At 35.1% G+C, this 20,063-nt stretch overlaps 1 protein-coding gene across 1 annotated transcript in view; it reads left to right on the plus strand.

Moving 5' to 3' along the window:
- Mms22l (MMS22 like, DNA repair protein) overlaps positions 1–20,063 on the plus strand; it is a 128,568-nt gene that overhangs the window by 42,895 nt on the left and 65,610 nt on the right. The window contains exons 11-13 of the mRNA XM_004628288.2: positions 6,283–6,402; positions 7,331–7,554; positions 9,997–10,506. Of these exons, the coding sequence (XP_004628345.1) occupies positions 6,283–6,402; positions 7,331–7,554; positions 9,997–10,506 (854 nt within the window). The remainder of the gene's footprint in view (positions 1–6,282; positions 6,403–7,330; positions 7,555–9,996; positions 10,507–20,063) is intronic.

The raw sequence follows: 20,063 nt of genomic DNA on the forward strand, positions 1-20,063 counted from the left end.
ACATATATATATGTATGTAAATATGAGTAGAATATATTTATTGAGGGAAAGAAAGCTCCAGTCCAAGAGAGGGACAGGAGGGGGTCCCTGAGTGGGTTGTCTCCCGGAACAATAGACTTCTTGTCGTCTGAGAACTTGCCTTAACCATTGTGAAATCTTTCTCTTCTTTGTATTTTATTTTTCCTGTCATTTAATTGACATTCTCCTTCATTCTTTCTGAGAATATCCTGATTTATTAACTCAAAAAATGTGCTTATGTGTCTTTATTTCAGAAATATAAGTAATCATTAAAAAGTGGTTGTGAACTAATAAATGTCTGTGTTACAGGGTCATTGTCATTTGTATCAGTTTTTTTCAGTTTCAGTACCTTGGCATGACTCCTTTAATGCTAATTAAAAGTGCTTTCAGTAAAGTCTAGATTGTGGGTTTTTTTTCTAGTATTAGTTACTACATCTGAGTTACAGAGAACTTTAAGTTCCATAGCAAGTTGAAACTGTGTGTCCTTTAAACTTCCTTCAAAACTTGTTTCTGTCACATTAATAATTTTAAATTTTCTCTTATCTGTAATAATATATTAACCTATGATTTTGTTTAGGTAGGTTTTTATGTTACAGAGTATTTCTTAGTTGTTTCTAAAAGGCGATGTGGAGAAATACAGATGCCCATACTGGTCAGAGAAAACAGAATTTGTCAGCATGTATTCCATAGAGGAATTTGCTTTTTACTAAGGTTAAAAGTGCTTTTTAAACACTATTAAGTTCCTGCAAAGTAATTTTTTTTTTTCTGTTGGGGGTGAAGGAGAGAGAAAAAGACAGAGACAGAGAGTAGACTATGCTTGCTTGGGGGATTGAATCCAGGCCTTTACTCACTAAGCACATGCTTTTCATACTTTTCCAGTGAACCAAATTTCTACCTCTAATGACAGTACATAGTGTTATTTTACAATATAATCAATATTTTAATGGAAGCTATTAAAGCTATTTTGAACATAAATATGTAATTCTTAGAAGTTTGGAGATCAGCTATCCAGGTTTGTCTGGCCTGGTGTTTCTGTTTGAAAAACAGGGAAGCCTGGTAAAACATGATGAAGTAGGGATGCTACAGCTAATCCAAGAAATCTTACTGGTCAGTGTCTTACCTAAGGTCAAAGTAGTATTCCTGCACTGGAAGGATTCATTGTAATATTTAGGAAGGAATAATCCTAAGGTTCTTTCTGATATTCTTTATTATATTTTAATTGCATCAAATAGGTTTCATTGTAGGACTTTATAATGTTATTTGCTGAGATTCTTGAATACAGTTTGGGGGTTACAACAGGTGATCATAAAGAAGAAATAATGCATTTGGAATAGAGTTATCAGATTACATCCACTTTTATCCCCTTTGAGGTGAATAAGACCTGACAGTGCCCTTACACTTAATCTCCAACAGTGAAAAAAGCTATTGGTTATAAGATGATAATTTTTAAACAAACACAACCTTCAGATATGTAGTGATCTTCAGGTAAAATTTGCAGATATCTCACTGTAGTTTTTTGTTTTTTTGTTTTTTTTTTTGCGGAACTGGGGATTGAACTCAGACACGTGGGCTTGCCAGGCAAGCGCTTATTCTACTGAGCCATCTCCCTGGCCCCACTGTAGTTTTAATTAAGCAGACATTTTCATCTTTTGTTATGTAGAGATGATCTTCCAGAACAAACACTGAGATTAAGATTAGTAAAGAAAGTATATATTGTTTAATTTTACCTTGAATAGGAAAGTGCTTTAAAAAGGTTTCAAGAGGTAATCCTATTTAACATTTGTTAATGTTAACTGTATATGTTTGCCCTGCCATTGTTTTTTACATGAAAAATGAAGGTTTTTAAAAATACTCTTACTTTTAGAAGCCTCATTATTTTCTGAAGCCAAAAACAGTTTTTATAGTTTTATAAAGGGTGAAAATGCCAATCTGACTTTTTTGAAATCTTTAAAATTTTTTTATTAATACATATTATACATATTGATTACAGTTGCCATAGGGAGTTTGTGCCTGTATATGGTATCTTGATTCTTTCTTTTTTCCCTATTTCACTCCCTTCCCTTCAGTCTTTCTTGCCCTCCCCAATTACAAAAGCTTTCTATTTTTTCTTTTTTAAATTTTAAACAAACAAGCAAACAGAAGAACAATTTCACAACAGGAAAATAGGGTAATAGTGGATAATACATTGTGTATTATTAGTTTCAAATTAGATACTAAGTGTACAGGATATAGGCATTTAATTGTCCAAATAATATTAGGACAAACCTTTCTGTTCAATGAACTATGAGAAATTAGTGTGACTGTCTTGTGTGTATTTTTTGTTTTGGCTTGGTTTGGTTTTGCCATCTTTTTTCCTTACCCCCATCCCAGTTTCTCCTTCCTTTTGAACAGTTTCTTCCAATTTTAAAATATCTATTGTATGTTTGGGAACTTATTTACTCTTTCAGCTTCTCACACTAGGGAAACAGTAAAGTTTTTGCACGGGTTCATCTGGTTTATTTCACTTATGAGTATGATCTTGAGTTGGATCCATGTAGCTATAAAAGTCTCTAGTTTATCCTTCTTTATGGCTGAGTAGTACTTTTTTATCCATTCATTGAATTTGGGTTATTTCCAAGATCTAGCTACTGCAGTTGTGCTGCTATAAACATGTGCATATATACCACTGTGGTAGTCTTTCTGATTCTGGGAAGCCTGTCTTCTGTATCTGAAATCCTGTCGTCACATTGGCTTAATCTAATTGACATACTTTCAGTACAATTCTTACTCTCTTGTGTATATGCTTGAATCTGCCTTACGGATTTCATTCCTTTCCTATGCTAAACATTCATGGCTTCCATGATTTTCTTAAGCTCTTCTATTTTTTTGTCTGTATCTGCTCTAGAGTCACTAAACATGGTTGGTGTTCATTGTGGATATGATCTCTGTAGTAGTTAATTAAGAAGTTATTTCTGATTTGTTTTATTTAGAGCCTTCTTTAGTTGCTTTGTTGTTGCCACTTCAGAGAGGCCAGGTGGGTGGCTTTCAGATTGCCCCATCTTATTGCCCCTTGGGTTTGCCTTTGGTGAGCCGGATGTTTGGGATTGCATCTTGTATTAGTGTTTTCTTTTTTTAGTTTAATTACTGGGGTGATGCTTCTAATCTGCTTTTTTTTTTTTTTTGCGGAACCAGGGATTGAACTCAGGCCCTTGTGCTTGCCAAGCAAGCATTTATTCTGCTGAGCTGTCTCCCTGGCTCTAATTTGCTTATGATGGATTGCTTTATTTAGAACCCTTAGCAGATGACTACTCTGAAGTATGTTCAGGTATAGATGGTTTTTGAATTTTGAGTCTGTTACAAGATCCTATCTCTTCAGTTTGTTAGGGATGAGAAATTACTGCCTGTTTGGCCCATTCCGGTTCTTTGGCAGTGTGCCACAGTATTTTCTATGATCTTTAGTCAATCAATCTTGAAATATCAGAAGAGCTGTTTTGCACTATTATGTCACTTTTAGCTAACTTGGTACCATCTGCAATTACAATAGAGTCAAATACAGACTAGGAAATTACAGACTGAGATAAATGTTAATTTTCTACCTTGAAAAAAAGCCAACCAAATAGCTCAGTGGATTAAAGCACCTGCAAACAGGCGCTGGGGCCAGGGGTTTGATCCCTGGACCTGCTGTGCCGGCCTCACCCCCACCCCTGGTGTGCACTAAAACAGTGATTGAGACTGAACATGGTAGCACTCGCGTGTAATCCCAGCACTTGGGAGGCTGTAAACAGAATCACTACAAGTCTGAGCTAGTAGTGAGACCCTGAACACCCTGTAGCGCCTTCCCTAAAAAAAGTACAGAAAAAAAAGTTTTTTTCTATCTTGAATCATATGTACTAGATTTGTGGTTATGTAACAAACTCTAAAAGAGACCAAAAAGTTGTATGTAGTACATAAGTACTTAATATGTCAATTTTACTCTTGGGAATTAAATTTAAAATGGGTCAGAAGAGGCTGGGGACAGAAAAAAAAGAAGTTGCTGGGGAGATAGCGCAGTACAATAAGCGCTTGCCTGGCAAGTGCAAGGTCCTGAGTTCAATCCCCAGTACTGCAAAAACAATTTAATTAATTAATTAATTAAAATGGGTCATAGAAAAAATAGAGGTAGAAGAAGAAGAGGAGATTAAAGATAAGGCTGGAGGACAAAGGGGATCTCGCTAACTTTGGGAAACTGGCACAAAAGACTGGAGGGAAAGAGATAGAACAGAACAGAACCACAACCACAAAGAGGTTAGAAACCACATTTCACTCATACAAAAACAAGGTCAAACAATGAAGAAAAAACCAATAGCAAAATCGCAACAACAACAAGCAAAAAAGAGAGGATTAAAAAAAGTCCACTTCCAGGTTTGTCTCTGCTGTCTGGCAGGCAGTATGTGGAGACAGAGCCCAAATCCAGTTGATTCATCCCAGCAAGCCAGCAGTAGCTCATTCAGCCTCAGCGGACAGCACACCTACTGTGGGCCTGAGCCCAGCTAGGAGCCCCTGGATTCAGTCAGCAGCCTTTGGGCTGGCCCCTCTCCAAGATGGCTCTCAGCCAAGCACTCTCTCCTGTGGGACAACTGAGCCCTCAGCACTTCACATGCACTGCTCCCCTCCACTACCGCGTCTCTCTGTGAAGGCCTCTGGGTCGCAGGCGTCCAGCATATGTGTGCAGGTTTGAATCGCACCTCTTGCTCAGTGAGTCCAGTCTTGGGGGGAAGGCGCCACCTGCTACCTCCTTCATTGAAGTTTCTCTCTTTGCTCTCCATAGACTTCAGTTTGTACCTCAGATACTTCCTGGGTTCAAGGAACCCACTGCCCTTCATGTCCTCCTCATGCTGCTATAATCCCACCTCTGGATGCATCATTCAGGTTCTTACTCTGCTGCTTACTCTGCCATCTTGGTCTGGAGTCTCTTATTTTTTTCCTGGTCTGTTTTTCCTTTTCCTTTCCCTCTCTCCCTTTTTCTAGTTTCCCTTCCCACTTGATCATATTCTTTCTACTTCCCCGTATCTATCTTCCATTGTGCTGCTTACTTACCCTTTGGGTTTCTGAAACAAGAGAAACAATGTAATATTTAAACTTGTGTGCTGCTTAATTTCATGTGGGATTATGGCATAAAGGTGTATCCATTTTCCTATAAATGGCTCCAGTTTATCCTTCTTATGGCAGAGTAGTACTCCTTTGTGCAAGGATGCACTTAACCATTCATCTGTGGATGGGCATATGGGTTGTTCCTAAGAGGTAGCCATTATAAAGTTTCTTTTCCTTTCCTTTCCTTTCGGTAGTAGTATGGTATTTTTATCACAATGGCTTTGTAATATAGCTTTCAGTTCACGGATTATGATGCAAATAAAATAGTAGCTATCTTTGTATAAGCACTGTACTTAACACTTAATGTATTTAACGTCTGTGACAATCTAGTGTATTAGTTATGTTATTTCCATTTAATGCCCAGCATTTAGTGAGAACTCATATTTTTTCACATTCAGATCTCTGTTTACTTTGTACTTCTCAGACTGCTTTTCATTTATATTGGCAAGGTTACTGTTTCTGTCAAGAAATAATTCTTTTATTTTGCACTGAATTTATTTTTTATTTTGCACTGTTCTTTATTTAAATCTTCACTTAAATACCTTTATTTCTTTACTTCCTGTTATTTCTTAACAATGCACATTGTGTGCTTGTTTTCACCATACCCTAAATTGTTTTGCCATAATCATTAATTATTTTTAGGTTGGGTGTGGTGGCATAAACCTCTAATCCCAACACTCTTGGGCTCCCTAGTGAGTTCAAGGCCAATCTGAGCTATATAGTGAGAACCTGTCTCAAAACACAAAACAAAAAATAGTTTCAATATTGTCAAATTGTAGACCCTTACGTCAAGCCTACTGAATTTGTATAATCCTGATTATTAGATTATTTTTACCACTTTGATTTAGATTTGCTTTCTATTATTTGAGTTTCTAACACCATCCAAGTATAAAACACATATATTTATTAAGTAATATGATTAAGTCTTTGGGTTATATAGCTTCTATTCTCAAATAAGTTTATGGTCCATAAATTTAGTTTTTAGAATTTATACCTTAGGTTGATTTAGGTCTTCTAATCTGAAGATAGGAATGGCTATGATTTGGGGATCCCTGTTCTTTTTTTCTTTTTTTTAACTATAGGTTGTACAGTATAAAATAATATTCATGTAGCCAGAGCTTACTTGTTCCTTCATAACTTCAATTTATTCTTCAGGAAGGTGTACTAGAGGAGCAATTACGAATGTATCTTCACTGTTGTTTGATACTTTGTGAGTTTTGGGAACCAAATATTACAATTGTCAACATTCTTTGGGAATATTACAGTAAAAACTTGGTAAGTAAAGAAATATAAATTTACTCCAGAAATTTGAAGAATTTGTATGATAAGCAGAATGTTTTTATGACTTAATTATTAGTAGCTATGAGTTTTTCCTGGCAGATTAGTTTTGGTTGAAGATGGACTAGAGTAAGCTAGCATTTGGTATCTTTTTGCTCTGGAGAATGAGTATAAACAAGTAGCCAAAATTGTAGCAGTAAGATCTTTTTAATCCTCATTTATAAATGTTTTCTAATAATTATTGATTCCCTAAAACACCTTGAATCAGCCCTGTTTCCTGAATACGACACCATCTTGGTACCTGAGTAGGTTGTAGGCCCATAGACAGATATGTATGTACATGTTGGGGGGGAAAGTTTAAATACCGTGCATTGCCAGGGAGAGACATATCTAACCCAGTGGAAGTCTTGTGGAAGATTTAACATGAATCAAGATATTTGAACTTGGCCTTGATGAGTGGGATTTTCCAATTACACAACAAAAAGTGTGAGAGCTAAAAAATTGGTATAGAAAAGTACACAGAGCTGTGAAAAAGCCAGTCTGTTCTGTCATGTTAACAGATCTGGATGATGGGCCTAGAGTACAGTGCAACAACTGATCTGATACAAAAAGATGAATGGTGTTAGCAAAACCTGGCAGATGAACGTAATATCTTTTATGGGCGTATCTTCCAAAGGCTGTGTGGGCTTTGTGTCCTAATTTGGACACACCAGCTGTTAAAAGCACATGTTGGGGACACCCTAAATTGTGAACATACCTTTAAAGAAACACTTCTTTAAAGAACTATTTAGGGTGATATATTATGATGATACCATAGTAAATACTGTGTCATTAAGCTTATTTAATCTTTTAAGGAGTTAACTGAAATTTGCATCTTTTTATTTACTAAGAAACTAATACTTATTATCCATCTTTTTACTTTTAGAATAGTTCCTTCACTGTTTCTTGGCTTCCTTTGAAAGGTCTTGTTAATATCAAGTCTCCTTTGTCTATGCTTGAAATGGTGAAGACTTGCTGTTATGATAAACAAGATCATGATCTGTCTAAATCATACAGTAGTTTTACCATTTTTCTTTGCATTTTGGCAAAGATTGTTAAGAAAGCCATGAAGACCAATGGACCTCATCCTTGGAAACAAGTCAAAGGAAGGTGAATGTAGTATCTTTTTGTCATGAACGTTCACTGATATGTTTGGAGAAGCATTACTATTTATACAACCCTAAGTTTTCTTATAGTCAGAAATTCTTTGTACATTTAAAATGTGTTTTTTCATTCACAACAGTAAAATATGGAGCTTGGAGAAGGTCTTAGTTTCTTAGTCATCTCATCACTATTTAAGATGACATTTCTTTCTGTAGTACTGGGCACTGAGCTGCAGCCCCAGCTCTTTTTTTTTAAGTTGCTAAGTTGCTCAATGTGGGTTTGAACTAGCTATCTTCTTGCCTAAGTATGCTGGAATAAATGGTTGTGTAGTACCTAGTACACCTAGATTGGATTTTTATTTATTGAATACAGGACTTTTAGAAAAGGATTAGGGTTTTGTTGTTGTTGTTGGGTTTTTTTGTTTTTTTTTTTTTGGTCAAATTTATATGTAGTGATTACATTACATTAAATTAAAAGTTATAGGAATAAAAGTCTCTGTATGGTTCATTGGCAACTAATAGGTTTTTGTGTTCTTTGAGACCCGTTATTCAGTAAGCACTGGCTCCCTTGAGTGAGGGCTGACAAGAATGTAGTTAAGACCAGGTAACCCTGATGTTTTATCTGGGGAATGTGCTCTCTTTTCATTTCTGACATGATAAACTGCATATCATTTTTCTCCTGGTTTTACTTCCTTGCCTGTTGTCCCTTTCATCAGCCCTCTTGATGGAGTTATTTACCACTTTTTCATCTCATTTGTTGGAACCTCTCAACACGATACTTATTCTCAGCAGATACTTCTTAAGAATCAAATTCTAATTTTCTTCCCCCAATGAGCAAGGTTATGGTGATAGAGTATACTTTTTGGAAAAAGGTAGTTTCTTTTTACACCTTTAATAATTACATGTTCCAAGCAGTAGTTTTGTTGGGAAGCGGAGCATGCTCCCCCACCACTTGGCTCTACCCCAGTACCCAGTGCTCTTGTCATTGCTGCTCTGTTTGCACATTTGGTTTTTAACATTATGTAATTTTATGAAAGACTTAACCAGAACTTTATTAAAAATAAATTATTGAAATTCATTTAGTAGAAAGTCGTTTTATTACATAAATAACTATATGTCAAGCATTGTAGTGGGGAGGATAGAGAACACAAATTTAAACACATCTTTATTTTCAGAAGTGTATCAGCTTTCATTTAGTTCTTTCTGAATGAATTGATTTATTTAGGGTTTATTGCCCTGAGTAAATCAGTTATAAACTTTATAAAACTTACTAAATAGCAAATTTAAGCTTAACTGCTGAAAAAATTACAACTATTAAGTGGTTTTAAGTAGTAGTTAATCTTTTAATGGTTATTTTTGAACATTTGAACATGAACAGTTTATCTGCGGATTGGGAACAATGCTTCCTTTACTAAATTGTATTGTCTTAGAATATAAGCAAAACAAGAGCGGATATTTGAGGGAGAGAGAGGGAGAAGTGGTGTAGGGACAATTTTTAATAGTGTTCCCTTACAATTTTGGTAAAAGCAAATGAAAATTGTACCAAAAAGATTACAAAATCTGTAGTCAGTTTTCTGTTGCCATGACAAATACTTGAGATAATCAACAGATAAAGAAGAAAGGCGTGAGTCCAGTTTTATAGGTTTCAGTCCAAGATCTTTTGTCTCCATTGCTTGAAATGAGGCAGCGTGTCACGGCAGGAATGCTATGGCAGGGCCAGACCATTAGCACTGTAGCCAGAGAGGAAAACAGTACAGAGAGGGCTGGGTTCTCCGTCCCTGTAAGGTACCCAGCAGGCCTCAGCTGTTGGAGGTTCTACCACCTGCCTCCTAATAGCACCATGCTTTTGAGCAAGTCATGGGGACTTTTGTGGGGACATTTAAGATCCCCAAAGCTGTAACTATGACACATCCATTTTTACTTGCTAATAATAAAAGAAAGGTAATTGACATCCCAACTATAAGAAAATGGTGGAAATATCTGCTGTCCTCCAAGGAAAAAGTGGCTCCTCTGGTTTTCTCCTAATGACTTTTTGTGCATCCCAGGAGAGTTTGAATTTGTTTTCTAAGTAGAAGAAGTGACATGTCAACATCAAAATTAAAAATTAGCCAAAATTTTATAGTAATGAGTCAAAGCTATAAAGGAAGGTTTTCTAAAGCATAGATTTTTTTAAAAAATTCTAATTTTCAAAATATTAAGAGAGGCTGGCTTATTTTAAGTGACACAATTTTTCTTTTCTTTCATAAAGCAGAGGGTGACAGGAATTCTCTAATGTCTGCTTTCTTGCTGTTGTGATCTTGTTTCTCAATGATTCATCACACCTGGTGCTCAAGTTCTCCAGTGTAGACTTCTGTGAGAATTTGTGTAATTTCTATGACTTTTAGTTTTTTTAAAAAGAGAATACAAAAATAGTAATATATATATATATATTGCTTGTTTTTTGTTACAGGATATATTCTAAATTCCATCAAAAAAGAATGGAAGAACTAACTGAAGTTGGACTACAGAACTTTTTCAGTCTTTTTCTACTGCTAGCAGCTGTTGCAGAGGTAGAAGATGTGGCAAGTCATGTTTTAAACCTTCTGAATTTTCTGAAGCCAGCTTTTAGAACATCTCAGAGAGCCCTCATTTGGAAAGGCCAGATGGCGTTCCTCTTGATGTATGCCCAGAAAAATCTGGATATTGGTGTTTTGGCTGAGAAATTGTCATATGAGTTCCAAGAGAAAGCAAAGGAATTCTTGGTATCTAAGAAAGAAGAAATGGTACAGAGACATACTCTTTGGACACTTCTCTCCATCTACATTGATGGTGTTCAAGAAGTGTTCGAGACCAGCTGCTGCTTGTATCCTTCCCATGAGAAACTGCTTAATGATGGGTTCAGTATGCTTCTCCGAGCCTGTCGAGAATCTGAACTTAGGGCAGTGCTGAGCTTTCTGCAAGCTATTCTGGCCAGAATCAGGTATGTTTTCCAGCAGTGTGCTCATTGTTTGATTTGTTTACATCATCAATCTGTTGATTTTATGTGAAAGTTCTCCTCTGATACACTGGTGAAATGAAAATATAAAAGGGTTTGTTTTCCTGCTCAGTTGGCGTAAAACATTAGTTTTGAAACAGTTTTTTTCGAGTAATATTCAAAAGAAAGCCTATGTGCAGGTGCAAGCAGCAAAACTAAAATCTGCCCTGTTGCAACTCTAGAGCTACATATATGGTATAATTCAAGAGTCTCTCTTAAGATTATAATTGCCAAGAAGTATATTATGAATTTTTTAAGCAAAATTGTGAGTTCAAATCTAAGCTAGAGATTTTACTGGAGCCTATGCAGTTTTGTGACTGGAAGAGTTTTCATGTTGGATAGATGAGATAGATAGGTAAATCGCTAGGCAGTTTTATAAGAAACTGAATTTGGAACTTCTGTGAGAACCATGTATTGAGTGGAGCAAGATTTATTAGCCTGTTTTATACTTTACCTAATGCTAGCTTTATGCTGTTTGTTCATTTTTTAAATAGTCATATTTTCCTGTGCCTTTGAGAAAGAAAAATTTTACGTTTCTCCCAATGTTGGTTTCTCTAACTATCTATTGTACAAAGCGAGAAAGCAGGCTTGCCACTGGCTTCTTGTTGGTAGAGGACAGGAATGCTGCTACCCCACAGGTGCTCAGGACCACTCCCATAACAAAGAATTGTCTGCCACTTAGCACTGCTAATGTTGAGAAACACTGCTCTAATCCTACACCACAGAGGTAAAACGCTTTCTGTAAACCCTTTCATGTTCCTCATGTATATGTGTGAAACATAACAGACGATCCTTGTTCTGCAAACTCCTTTTTTTTGTTTAATATTTCCTGTACAGCTTTTTATATTGGCACACGGAGACCTACCTAATTCTTTTAATGAATACGTGGTATGCCATCCTGTAGCTATACTGAACTTTTTAAAACCATTAATGACAACTGTTACTGTTTGTTGTTTGAAGTTAAAGCATTTTTATTTGCCATTTTTACATAGGCAGCTCTGTGTTCTCGTGGAAGTACAACTGTAGACTGAATCCTAAGTGCATCTTATTTTGTCCATTTTTTGTTGTGTATGTTTGCAGCACATGTTGATTAAATTCATTTTAAGAAGTACATACAGGTACTTACCATACCTTGATTCTTGTTGTTCCCTTCCCATCCCTTTCAAGCCCTCCTCTTCTAAATTTTCTCCTCTGGATCACATTCCCCAGTTTTACTTATTTTTTTAGTTCATGTTTGTGACATGTAACGATTACAATCATTATGGGTATAATTATCTTGATTCTTTTTAGGTCCCCTTCCGCTGTCGCCCTTCCCCACTCCCCGTCTCTTGGAACCTTTCCCATTTGTAAGAGACATATCTCCATTTCCTTTTATATGTCTTTCTTTTTGCTGCTTTATTTATACCTTGGACTTACTATATGATAGAAATCATACAGTATTTACGATTGTGGGTGAGATGTATTTCACTTAATATTATGTTTTCCCATTGCACCTGTTTCTTTACAGATGATTCAGATTTATCCTTCTTTATCTATTTGTCAGTTGGTGAACATATAAGCTGCTTCCAAGATTTAGCTATTAATTATGATATTATAAGCATGAGCATGCATGTAGCGCTGTAATATGATATCTTTGTCTTTTGGGAAGATACTTACTGGAGAATGGCTGGATTGAATGGAACTTAAGTTTTCTAAAGAACTTCCATACTGATTTTATAATGGTTGTGCTACTTTACATTCCTACCACCAGTGGAGAGGTTTGTTTATTTTACTGCAGCCTCACCAGCACTTGCTATTATTTGACTTCTTGATGATAGTCATTCTTTCTGAAGCAAGATAAAATCTCAGTGCTGTTTTAATTTGTTTCTCTAATGACCAGCCATGTTGAACTTCTTGCCCATTTGAACTTCAGAAAAGTATCTTATCCGTTTTAGTTTCCCGTTTTCAGTTGGAATGCCTATTTTGCAGAATCTAATTTGAGTTCTTTATTTTAGCTATTAGTCCTTTATCCAAGCGTACCTGGAAGCCTATTCTGTAGATTGTCTCTTCACTCTGTTGATTGTTCCAGTTGCTGTGCAGAAGCCTTGTAATTTGTTGTAATCCCATTTCCTGTTTCTTACTGTTTTTTGGTGGTTGTTGTGGGGTGTGTGTGTGTGTGTGTGTGTGTACAATTGGAGTTCTGTTCAGAAAGTCCTTACCTATGCCTATTACTTCAGGAATTATATCTACTTTATCGTTTAGTAGGTTGTGTTTCTATTTTAATATTTAGATCTTTGATCCAGTTTTGTTTCTTTTTAGTGCATGGTGAGACATGAGTCTAGCTTCTCTCTTTCACATGTGGGTAGCCAGTTTTCCCCCAGCATCTTTCCTCCAGCATATGTTTTTGGTTCCCTTGTTAAGGATCAGTTGCGTGAATGTATCTGGGACTGTGTCTGCATCTTCTGTTATATTGATGTACATATCTGTTCTTGAGCGAATATCATTCTATTATGGTAGTTTTGTGGTATAACTTGAAGTCAGGTATTTTGATGCTTCTTGTTTTGCTCTAATTACCTATGATTTCTTTTGATATTCTGGGTCTCTTCTGGTTTAATAAGAACTTTAGGATTGTTGACTATTCTATGAAAAATGTTACGTATTTTGATTCAGATTACATTTAATCTTGATTGTGGCCATTGTGACAATATTGCATGTACCAATCAGTAACCAAGTTTGTCTTTCCATTTTCTGTTCATTTATTTGATCTTGTTTTAAAAAGTTTTATAGTTTTCATTGTAGAGGACTTTCACTTCTTTGGTTATGTTAATTAGATTAATTCCTAAGTAACTGGTTGAGTAAGTGAAATTAATTTTTGAGTATAGTATTTAGGTTTTTTTTATACCTGTGTGTTGATTTCATGTCCTGCTATATTGTTACATTTTGTTATTTGAGAAATCTTTAAATTTTTTTTTTTTTTTTTTTCGGAACCGGGGATTGAACTCGGGCCCTTGCGCTTGGCAGGGAAGCGCTTATTCCACTGAGCCATCTCCGTGGCCCCCAACTGAGTTATTCTTTTTTTTTTTTTTTTTTTTTTTTTCGGAACCGGGGATTGAACTCGGGCCCTTGCGCTTGGCAGGGAAGTGCTTTATTCCACTGAGCCATCTTCCCGGCCCAATTTGAGAAATCTTTTGGTAGAATTTTATCTTACCTGCAAAGAATAATGTCATATTCAAACAATGATAGATTTCATTTCCTATATGTACATAGCCCTCTTTTTCTTGTCTGATTTCTCTAATTTTTCAAGTATTGTATTGAACAGGTGTGGTGATAGTGTATATTCTTTTCATGTTCTGAGTATTTTAGGGAACACTTTTTGCTTTTCCCTATTTAATATGATTCATGGATGGATTTTATCAGATTGAGATAAGATCCTTCTATATCTGTTTTCTTTAGGGTTTTTTTTTTATCATGAATGGGTGTTAGATTTTTGTCAAAAGCTTTTGTTAAAATTTATTGATATTATCATGCAATTTTTGACCTTGGTTCTGTTTATGTGGTATATTATATTTATTGATTTGGATATGCGAACTATTGTTATGTCCCTGGGATGAAACCTGCCTAGTCATGATACGTGATCTTTCTGATGATTCATTGCATTCTATTTGCCAGTATCTTAGGAAGAAATTTTACTCTTTATATTCATTAAGGAGATTGGCCTTCTGTTTTTGAGGGGTTTTTTGGGGGGGATCAGGTTCTTGAATAAAAGTAATGCCATGTTCCAGGAATGAGTTTGAAAGCTTTCCTTCCCTTTCAGTATCATTGAAGAGTTTGAGTAGTATTGGCAATACATTCTCCATGAAGGTCTTGTAGAATTCAGCACTGATCAAGCGCAAGGTCCTGTGTTCAACCCCGCTACCCACCTCCAAAAAGAATTCAGCACTGATTCTGTCAGGTCCTCAGCTTTTTTTTAGTAGGTTTTTCGTTTCTACCCCAGTTTTATTTCCTGATTTTGGATTGTTCAGAATTCTTTTGTTCTTTGTGGTTTAGATTTGGTAATTCATTAGTGTTTAGCAATGTTTCTTAAAAGCTTTCCAATTTATTGACATACAACTTTTCATAGCAATTACTGTCTTTTGAAATTTTACTGATACTCATCCTGATTTCATCGTTTTCATATCTAATTGCTGAGATGTATGTCTTTTCAATCCTTTTGATAAATTTGATTCACTTTATTTTGTTTTTTATTTTAACAACTAGCTCTTCAATTTGACATTTTAATTTTTTTTGAGTTTCAATTTCATTAATTTCCATTCTGATATTTGTGATTTCCTTCTCAAACTAGGCTTGAGTTTGGGTTGTTGATTTTCAGGTGTTTTGAGTTTCATCATTAATTTATTTAGCTTAATCTGTTTTTCTAATGTGAATATGACTGCAATAAACAACTTTCCTTGTGTCCCATTGGTTCTGGTATGTTGTATTGGCATTGTCATTGAGTTCTAGAAATTGTTTAAGTTTTTCCTTGATTTCCTCTGTGACCCAGTGAATATTTAGGATTCTATTAAATTTCTTAGTGTTTATAAATTTTCTATGGGTTCTTTTATAACTGATTTCTAGTTTCAGTATTAGTGATCTGATAGTATACCTAGAGTGATTTTAATTCTTTTGTATTTATTTAATCAGGCTTTGTGAGTTCCTGTGTGTATTTTGGAGAAATTTCTAAATACTGCTGGGAAAAATGTATTCTGTTGTTCTAAGGTGTGACACTCTGTAGATTATCTATTAATTCCATTTTTTTTTTTTTTTGAACTCTTGTATTTCTTCGTTGAATTCTTTGTTTAGTGAATCTCTTTCAGAAATTGGGTTATTGAGGTCACCTACTATGATTGCATTGGTACCTGTCTTCATGTTGGTTATTTCTGCTGTTTATGAATTCTATACAATTTTTATCTCCAGTATTTCTTTTTGACACCTTTTTGTGTAGTCTGTGTTTTTGGTAAATTTGTCATTGATATGCTGAACCACTTTTGTCAGATCTTCCAATTTTTTTGTTTCTCTATTATACATACATTCATCAATTGTTTGTTAGTTCCCCTTTGTTTCATTTCCTTTTTGAATTTACTGAGTTTCTTTTCTTCTTTAATCATTTTATGTATCTCTGCTACCTGATGTTTGCTTTCCTCTCCATTGATGCCCCTTGGATCTTCTTTTGGGAGAGCTGGGGAGGAGAGGCAGATAGAAAAATGCTTGCAAGTGCCATGAAAGTTATACTACATCTCTGGTATCCAAAGGACCACTGTTCAAGAGTGGAGAGGTTGAAATCAATGGCCAGGACAAGGGATGTAGCTCAGCAGCATTGTCATTGAGTTCCTAGAAATTGTTTAAGTTCCTAGCAAATGCAAGGTCCAGAGTTCAATTCCTGGTACAAAAAAACCCCCAGAAATCAATGGCCAATAATGAAGAGTATAGAATATGTATGATGAAAGTAACTTTACATTTATATTAAGAATTTCTCTTAGCGATTTCTGGATTGAGTTTATAATTTGCTATCCTTTGAAGCATGAAAAACTAGTGTGCAATGTTCCTTTTCATGAGTAGCCCATGAAAAAGCGACATAGAAGTTATTATTGATAAATTTGATTTTTTTGGTAAATATATATTTTTGATTTTGTGTTACACTATTAAACTGTGATTGAGAACAATTGTGATAAAAGAATAGCAAACCATGCACACCTTCTTTGCCAAAATTATACGGCAGTTGTAACAGATAGGAATAATATGAAGACAAAGGTTATGGCAATGTCCGAGTCTTCCTTAATGGTCCTATCTTTAGGCATTGGCACTCTTTAAGTTTTTGAAGACTACGCAGTAATTTCTATACATATGTTCAGTAAAGCTGATTAGATAACAGGAACTGTAGCTTGGACGTTTCATTTTATCCCACGAACTTTTAGCATTTTCAAGGCAAACTGAATGAAGACAGATTGGAGTTTCATTTGGGGTCCTTTGTAGAAAAGCCCCAGGGATCATGGTGAGTTGGTTACCTTACAAAGAAGGATAAGAAGGAAAGGGGGAAACAAGCAAGAAATCTCCTTTAGGAATTTGCTTATGTAGATGTGCTTCTAATTTCTTAATCCCAAATGTAGAATTGTGTTTGAGGTTCTTTTGTATTTATGTTTTTGTATGTGTGCTGTGTGTATTATTAATACTACTAAAAAGGAAAAAACCATTTTGAATAGTAGTTGAAAATTAAAGCATCGACACTATTTTTTTGTAGTTGAGAACAGTTAAATTCTTTGAATTTTGGTTTAGGTAGGGAAGACAGATTGCATAGATTGATGATATTTATTCTTGGCAGCATCTCTGCCAAGGGAAAGAATGAAATACTTTACCTTAACAATCTCTTCTGTTTTCAAATTCAGAAGGGAATAAAGTACCAGTCCTTGCATAAATGTGGATGCAGGGTATGTGTGTGTGTGTTGAACTGGGTAATAGTTTTATAACTGTATGACAGAGAAATTATAGGTGGGAAGGCACTGAGATCACTGATTAAAGGGAGAAGCAGCTCCCTCTAGGCTGTTAAGAAATAATAACTTCATATGCCACTTTCTGCTAACGGGAGCTGATGGCTCACCAGAGCATTCTTTATTGCTGATTAAGTAACATTATGAAAATACTGACTTGGTTATGTTAACTAAATGCCTCGGTGTTTAAAACTTCGAATGTCAAATAGTTGTAGCAGTCATCTTTAACATTTCACATTACCTTTCTGGAATCACATTTCGAGTTCTCACTTGCTCTTATTTGAGGTTAATATAAAAATGGAAGTCTTTCATTTGTGGAGTTAGGTGTAGCCAAAAGCTTTTTTTTAATTATATCCATTCATACTGCTATAGTTAAGGGTCTGTCAGCACTTCCATTATAAACCTCTATTTTCAGGGTTTTATAACATAACTATGAAAATTAGCTCTAGGCAAAAACTTGACATATAAAGCCTCATGAGATCCTCTCTCCTCCACATCCCCCTTTCCATTTTTACTGATGTAGGGGTGAGTGATTTCAAAATGCCTTTTGGCATCTGCAAATATCATTTAGAGTTTTAAAAGAAACAGTAAATTTTCAGGCTCTGCACCTGTTTGTTCTAACAAGGGAAGTTGTGGACTTATGAATTTAAGCCAAATGGATATTGATCAACTGACATCCTATTTTGTGTTAAACAAGAGACTAGTTTCAAAGCAGTCTAAAGACACTTGAGAACTTGTCTAAAATGCTAAATTTTTGAGATTAAGAAGTACTTCAAAACAGATTATCTTTATTTGGAATGCTGTGTGTTAAAGTACAGCTCCTTAAAAGACTAAGCCTCTGTTTTTGACTTCAAAATGTATGTTACAATTATGTATTTTTAAATTCTACCCCCCCATTAAGGATAGAGGATCATCTGTTGTTTATCTGTTTTGGTACTTGATAAGGGTGTGAGTGTATGAGGGAGAGGAGGAGGGAGAGAGATAAAGGAAAGAAGGAAAGAGAGAGGAGAGAATCTTTTATTCCCTTCAAAGCATATTTAATACTTTGATTTGCTATCACATATTCTAAGCAAATTTTTTTTTGTTGTTTTGACTAGGAAAATTTGAAATAGCCTAGTAGATAGTACAAGAGAAACCACTCTTGAGGATCTGCTATATGTCAAATAATTTACAAGGTGTTTCATGAAAAATAGAAAAGATACTGACAGCATGCAAGCACTTTCTTTTATTAGTATAAATGGATTATATCTCAATTATTAAAAATAGCTTGCTATAAAAATGTTAAACTGGACATGATTTTTAAAATAATAAAATGAGTGATTTTTGTAATTTGCTTTGTGTATCCCAGTTTGCCAAAAATGCTTGTGTTGTTTCATTATATAAAAACAGATGCAAAGTTTTGGGCAGTGTTGTAATTCATTGAGTGCAAGCTCCATATAAAATTTGAATTACCAGTTTTTATTTGAGAAACCAAATAGTGACAGTTTACTAAGACTGACCATCTGCCACGCAAGCTTTGGTTGCCTCAGAGCAAGCCTTGATATCTGTAAAGAAAAGAAGCATAAAGCATAGTATTTTAGGAATGTATACAGTGTAAATTTTATAAAAACAGTGAGCTTTGCCAGAGTGTGGTGATACACCCCTGTAATCCCAGTACTCTGAGGCTGAAGTAGGAGAATCGCTCTGAATTGGAGGCCAACCTGGGATACACAGTGAGACCTTGTCTCAAAACCAAAAGAAAAAAGAGTGGTCCTTAAATATTTTATGTATCTTTCAACTGAATAGTCACTTGTATTATATAAACTTGAATTTTCTCCATAGCTCCTTACCCAGCTTGAATTTTACATGGTGTCATTTCTTATACCTATTTTATAAATTTATGCCATAATATAGACTACTCACTATATTACCTTATCAGTATTTGTTTACCTTTTTGATATTTTGCTACTTATCTGCTACTTATCTCTCTAGGAATTAGTGTGTAAGGAATTAATTATTTTCTCTGACTAGATCTGCTATGCAGATGTAAATTCACCTTATATAAGTACAGTGATGTATTTAAAATATTATAAGAAAAGTTGAATTATACTTAAGACTTAGCTTCTTTATTGGTAAAATGATAGCACCTACATTACTAAATTTGTTTGAAAGTTAGGTGTGATGCTGAATATAAAGTGAAAAATATTCAGTAAATGTTCAATAAGGATGTCATTATTCTTACTATTTTTTGTTCATATAAGCCCATCCTATAACCACTTCTTTGTAATACACTTTCATGTATGGCTTATTTTTTTTTTTAAGAATTAGCTGGCTTCTTTCTTACTTCTTCAGTCTAGTCTTATGGGGGGCCTCCATTCTGTCATCTGCTTTATTCTTAAAGCTGTCATTTCCTTTATTTTGAGAATATTAATGAAGTTGTTTTATGTCTGGTCCTGTGCCTGCCCCTCCCAGACCATCTTATTTTCTTCAACAGTTTTACTAGGATACAGTTTACAGATCTTAAAAATGTATTTAAAAACTTTACTACGTTACAATTCAAATACCATCCAATCCATTGGTTTTTAATATATTCACAGAGTTGTACAGTGATCAGGTTCTAGAACATGTCATCTTTTTTTTTTTTTTTTTACCTCTTATTCTCCTGTGTTTTAATTGTTTGCCCTCTTTGGTGGGTTCTTTCCATTCTCATTCATGGGGCTGTGATCAATTTGCTCCTTCTCTAGAACATCACTTAGTAGTCTGTGTAGGCTTGGCTTTGTCATCATGAAATTCTTTAGTTGTTCTTTGTCATGGTAGTATTTCACTTCGCCATTACACTTGAAAGAGAGTTTTGCAGGGTATATCTGGGTTGGAATTTGTTTTCTTGCAAGACTTGAAGTACTTTGCTCCATGCTCTTCTTGACTTGATGGTTTGTGAAGAGAAATCTGCCGTTATTCTGATCGGATTTCCCTTAAATGTGATCTGTTTCTTTTCTTTAGCAGCTTTTAGTATACTGTTCCTAT

This window comes from Octodon degus, unplaced genomic scaffold (assembly GCF_000260255.1).
Source record: "Octodon degus isolate 3935 unplaced genomic scaffold, OctDeg1.0 scaffold00022, whole genome shotgun sequence".
Classification (NCBI taxonomy): Eukaryota; Metazoa; Chordata; class Mammalia; order Rodentia; family Octodontidae; genus Octodon; species Octodon degus.